This window comes from Bidens hawaiensis, unplaced genomic scaffold, assembly GCF_021521415.1.
Source record: "Bidens hawaiensis isolate Kalapana, Puna unplaced genomic scaffold, B.hawaiensis_p1.1 tig00005943_1, whole genome shotgun sequence".
Taxonomy (NCBI): Eukaryota; Viridiplantae; Streptophyta; class Magnoliopsida; order Asterales; family Asteraceae; genus Bidens; species Bidens hawaiensis.
In genome coordinates this window covers 314,655-320,290 of record NW_027491392.1, presented here as the reverse complement: position 1 = coordinate 320,290, position 5,636 = coordinate 314,655, and the positions used below count along the sequence as shown (strand labels likewise).

The following is a 5,636-nucleotide window of genomic DNA, read 5'->3' as shown; positions in this document are numbered from 1 at the left end:
GATGGGATGGGTCCAAGTTATACCCGCGTGGGGGAATGCTCTTGTGTAGATTAGTAGTTTTTAAGTACTTGGACGTTGTCCACTAGGCGGTTTCGAGTTGAGCTTGAGTTTATAACAGTATTTCAGAATTTCAAAACCTAATTATTTTCTTTGTCATGATGAGCCGGGTCACAACACACCCGTAGGGAATAATTAAGATTATAAAATGCTTCGGTGCCAACGTATTCACTAGGGGTGAACAACTTAACCGTCATAACCGTTAAACTAAACCATAACCGACATACCAAAATTGATTTTAACCGATAACCGACATAACAAAATTGATTTTAACTGATAACCCACATAACCGGTGGGTTAGTTTAATAAATTTTAAAACCGTCAAAAACATGTCTGTTTTGGTTATAGATAATTCCAAAACCGCTATAACTGAACCGACCCATTTTTTTAACCAACAATATGTTTAGGATTAACTTCCACCAAACATGGTGTTGAATTATATCATTTTGATGTTTTTGGTTCAACGTTTGTTATTAAATTAAATTGAATTTCATTGTTGGATTATATAATGTCATTCTTTTTTTGAATATTATGGATCATATACTTTGTCAGATTATGTCATGTCGTTTTTTATAATAATTGGTACCAAAATTTTAGGCCTAATTACATTGTTTTGGTTACAGTTAATTAACCCATAACCGACTCACTATAACCTACAAAACCGATTAACCAAACTGTCATAATGAGTCGATTATGGTTATGGTTATCTATTAACCGACATATCGGTTATGCTTATGGGTTTGGCTTAAAACCGCCCCAAACCGGCCCATGCACACCCCTAGTATTCACCGGCATGTGTTGCTGACGTATTTTATAAATCTTTTTACATGTAATCAAGAATAGAGAATAGAAGATGATGTTACAGCCATTAAATGATCTGATGGCTCAATTATTTTGTTTAATATCGGGTGTTTGAATCCCGGGATTTTGAATATAATATCGGGTGTTTGACTTCCGCTTTGCAACCAATACTCTGATATATTTACAAAACATGTACTAATTGATGGTCATACGCCTAAGCTCAGAATCGGGGTATGACTTCTGGAAATCAAGACCACTGGTGACGTCGCCGGAAATACGAACAGGGTCGGAACCCTAGCTTATACGACGGTTTACTTTTTGAAACAGCACATATCCACCAATGAGACAACCGGAACAAAAGGGTATCGTTGTACTTCCAACGACTCTTTCACCCTTCTACTAACATAAGGCGAAGACACATGATCTTCTACTACTATACTATAGGGAGGCTTGGACGAGTACATTCAATTTTAAGGAGAAAATGGTTTTCGAACTCCATATTTCCTAAACTTTTGCCCCTATCTTTATTATTATTATTTTAAATAATGAGAATTGATTTCTATCAACTTATCTCGGATGATATTGCTCTAATCCCTACCAAAAGGGTCTTACTCTTTGTTTTTTTAATAACAAATTTCATAAAAATGCTAATGGAAAACTATCAAAAAAAAAACTAAAAAAACTAACTAATACTCTATTTTATTTTTATTACTCTATAATTTATATCTATATAAATTCATATGAGTGAAACTTAGTCGTTGTTGGATCTGAATCGAATTAACAAGTTGTTTTAAATCAATTTTCGAGTTACAATTATTACCAACTCAACTCGAAACTAAAATTCAGTGTAAATTTATTTATATTATTAATTCAATATATTCATCAAAAACATGTTTTCTAAAAATTTCTTTCGAAATGTGAAACTTTTAAACTTCAATTGATTGTATATGAATAGACGAAATTCTCTAAAATGCAATGCCAAAGAAGATGAAATAAACAATATAGCTTCACCAAATCGTACACATATATATAATAACACTACCAGTATTCATCCATCTTCTTGATTTTCAATGGATTTAACCTTTTTTTACCGGTTTAAATTTGTGGACTTCCAAATCTCTTCAAGTTCTCTAGCAAAAGCCTCTTGACGTCCGACAACAATCGTAATATGATCTTTCTTTTCTACAACCTTAACGTTTGCCCGAGGGACCTTCGTCTTCATATGGCTGCTACACTCAACCGGGATGAGCTCATCATATTGACCATGAAAAATATTAACGCTACATGTTAAATTGTTTTGAACCGTATCCAAATACCCTTCGATCTTGCCTGCGGTCCCGCAAATGATGTTGTGAAGGGTATGCCACGCAGAATTATGTGTATGACAACAAAATCCTTTGATCAAATAAGTCTTGATCCTGTTTTAATTAAATATAACATGAAATCAGTTAATTAAACAATTGGCAAGTTTTTTTTATATGGAAACATTAGTCATAACAATATTTGACCTACATATAATCAATATATGTACGTAGGTGGGTTCTTTTGTTGTTGAAATTACTATTATTATATATCCTTCGGGATTATAAAATGAATAAAAATAAAGGGCCACGTAAATAGCATTTCATTTAATGTTCTCAGTTGGTAAGTGTGACATGTGTATTCACAATCTCACATCCTGGTTGTATATTTATTGTAGTATTCAACCAAACACATGCTTACCGAGATGGACCCAAGTTGTTACTTTTAATAATTTTTCATACAAATAAATAACGCATTCGGATCTATAAGGAAAAATTCGAGAGTACAATAAAAAAAACTTTTGTGTATAAGGGTATCATAATATATGCTATGCATATCTAAATATATAAAACATATAAGACAGAGAAGAAAAATATTTTTCACTAATTTTTCATTTCCTTACAAAGGTTGAGGGGTTGCATCCCCTCAATCCGTCTTAGATCCGCCCGGGGTATTGGTAATAACATAGATTATGCAACGGTAACATTTTTTTTCAGGTGGTGTGCTATTGTCAGACTGATTTGTTAAAAATCATTAAATAAGTAAAAAACAATACGTATTTATTTGAATTTTATAAATTAAACAGAGTTATATACAATTCACGGTTAAGTCTTAGAAAATATAAATGAAGCAAACATATTCGAAATCGTGGATGACAACCTTAGAAGGTTGTCATAAATTTCGTGCATTAATCCGTATGTCCAAGTGATCACGACATTGATTATATAATATGACTTCAACTAACTATAAGCAAACTAGCTTTAATTAATTTAATGTTTTTGTTTAAAAAAAGAAAATAAAATTTTAAGAGATTTGTAATCTTGTGAAATAAAAAGCTAGAGAACATTCAGTAATCATCGATCTTGTTGACGATCATAAGTACAAAGTTCATATTCTTCAGACATTTTAAAATATTTTTAATAAACTGAATGGTTACCTATTTCTGGTGATGAGTTTGGTGAGAAATTCCCATATTCGGTGGTTCTTGCAGATAAGCAAACAAATTGTTCGGCTAACATGTTCATACCAACAAGCTAATGATGCCCCAAACGCTATCAGCGGCCACACCCGCCGTGGCGCCACCTTCCTCATCATATACTGTGTCGCCTGTTCCCCTTTCGGTGTCGGAAAATATGGCTGGCAAGACATTCAATTAAGTAAGCTCTTTTATTTAGAGAACGGGCTATAAAATTCTGTCAAGCTATAGCTGCACTACCCATAACTGTTTCACACCATAAAATGACCGTCCACAAACACTTAAATCACCGGTTTAACCAATAAAAGTAGAACTTTGAAATTAATGTTCATAATGTCTGGATGATTGTCCTTACCATAGAGAGTCAAAGTAATAAAAATTATTTTTTAGAAAAGTCATTCAGCCAATACCCGACATCTGTTCTAACCATAGACTATACAGCTTTAAACTGTTTTGACAAAACGGTGACGGATTTAAAAATGGTGTGGGATTTAGATGTCCACGGTGTGTAGTTGGTCGCTACAAAATTTAACTTGGGCTACTTAACATTTTTGGCAAAACCTTAGTCATTAAATCTTGGAAATCTGCGTCAATTTGGTTAATGAATTGACCTAAATGATTCAGATCATAAACAAAATTACAAAATTATATAAGACATTCAAAAGTAAAGTATAATGCTTACCGGTGCAATCAGGGTGAGCGACTTGACGGAGTTCGGGTATTTCACGGCGAGTGCTAGAGCTAGAATGCAACCAAGAGAATGAGCCACTATGTGAAAAGATTTAACCTTATGTTCTTCGAGCACGGATTTCTCGATCATGTCTAAATGCTCTTTTATCGTGTAGAGCGAGTCATGGGGCTTCGGACTTCGTCCGAACCCTAGCAGATCAATTGCAAACAATCGATATGTAGATTTTGTCGTTTTCGTGAAGTTTGGAAACACCGTCTCGGTCCAAAATGCGGATGATGATATGAACCCGTGAATAAACAAAACATCGTCCCCAACTTTATCTATAGTCAAATTGTCATCATCATTAAAAACTACGTTAATTGAGAACATAATTAAAAAGAACCTAGAATAAACAAAAGGGAATCTAAAGTAAAATACACTACAAAGTTAATTACAAACCTTTATGTCCATCCGTGTCGACAAAAAGACTATCGTTAGACATGTTCGACCAAGAGTTACACGTGTCACAATCACAGTCCGACCACCGAGGAATCGGGTGAGACTTATGACCACCTATCTTCTCTTGTAACATTTCCACGATGGTGTTGTTCACCGTGAATGTAGTCGATCTAACGGTAGACTTGTTTAAGGCCGTGACAACATTGGTTGTGTTATCGAGTTTTGGACGTTTAAGCTCTTTCACGGTGGTTTTGGAGACCTCGGACACTAACGATGGCCGAGTGTAGAGGGTGTCCGAGATCTCTTCTAGTTGCAACTTTGTTGCCGTAAGACACACGATCTTTTTTGCCTCACCCGTCTCGGACACCAAGATCTTACCACTGCTTGCAATGGACTCTTTCGGTGAAGAACAATAACATGGTTTCCATTCGGATTCTATGAGAAAATCGATAACCTTGTAACCGTAACATAGGACTAGATCTAGTACATCCAGAATCGAGAAGATAACGAAACTCAAAATGTCATTTATTAGGTGACCGACCATCGCTAGACTACAAGTACCCATGATCACACTTACAAGCAGATCTAATTAACTGAGTCCATTCATCACCAGCCTTGTGGGTTTGAAGGGGAAGAGTGTGGGTTTGAGACTTGTATTAAAGGTCTTTCTGCGGACAGGTACTAACAGGTAAGAGATAAATGCATTCATTACAACAGTTTGCTGGAAGAAAATAAAAAAATTAAATAAAGATTTTAGCAACATTTTAAAACGTAGGTTGGTGGTGGTTGAACCTCCAATTGTGCAACTCCTAAGAAAACATCTGCAAGGCTAAAAATGTAACTTCAACACATTGTCTTAAAGTCATCAAACCTAAAACTAAAGGGGTTAACCAACCCATGTCTTAAGGGCACACAATCACTAGGATTCACATCTAATAATTAGTGACTGGATTGATTATATTCAGAAAACCAAAATAGAATAAAGTAACAACCCTAAATGATGGACTCTGTGACCGAAAATTGAACGGTAATACTTTTGTTGGCTGGCCCTAAGCACGGGCCAAGCCAGACACCCGGCCGCGGAAAAATGTTATTGGGGGCACAATTTTTTTTAACATATTTTTCTTAATTATAAAACCAAAATTTTATCGG

General features: G+C 34.9%; 1 protein-coding gene across 1 annotated transcript; it reads right to left on the bottom strand.

Moving 5' to 3' along the window:
• Positions 1 to 1,779: 1,779 nt before the first annotated feature.
• LOC143631102 (putative lysophospholipase BODYGUARD 3) lies at positions 1,780 to 5,366 on the bottom strand. Its single transcript, XM_077099953.1, has 4 exons — positions 4,485 to 5,366; positions 4,038 to 4,366; positions 3,317 to 3,516; positions 1,780 to 2,276 (listed from the first exon to the last, which is right to left on the bottom strand). Exons 1-4 carry the CDS (start codon positions 5,047 to 5,049, stop codon positions 1,946 to 1,948), a joined length of 1,425 nt encoding a protein of 474 aa, XP_076956068.1. The 5' UTR covers positions 5,050 to 5,366; the 3' UTR covers positions 1,780 to 1,945.
• Positions 5,367 to 5,636: the final 270 nt, after the last annotated feature.

Excerpts from the sequence above, each read along its gene's own strand:
- LOC143631102 (XM_077099953.1), bottom strand. The coding sequence starts at position 5,049 with ATGGGTACTTGTAGTCTAGCGATGGTCGGTCACCTAATAAATGACATT. Across the intron at positions 4,367-4,484 it reads CGACACGGATGGACATAAAG|ATAAAGTTGGGGACGATGTT; the intron begins GTTTGTAATTAA and ends ATTTGACTATAG. Across the intron at positions 3,517-4,037 it reads CGCTCACCCTGATTGCACCG|CCATATTTTCCGACACCGAA; the intron begins GTAAGCATTATA and ends ATGTCTTGCCAG.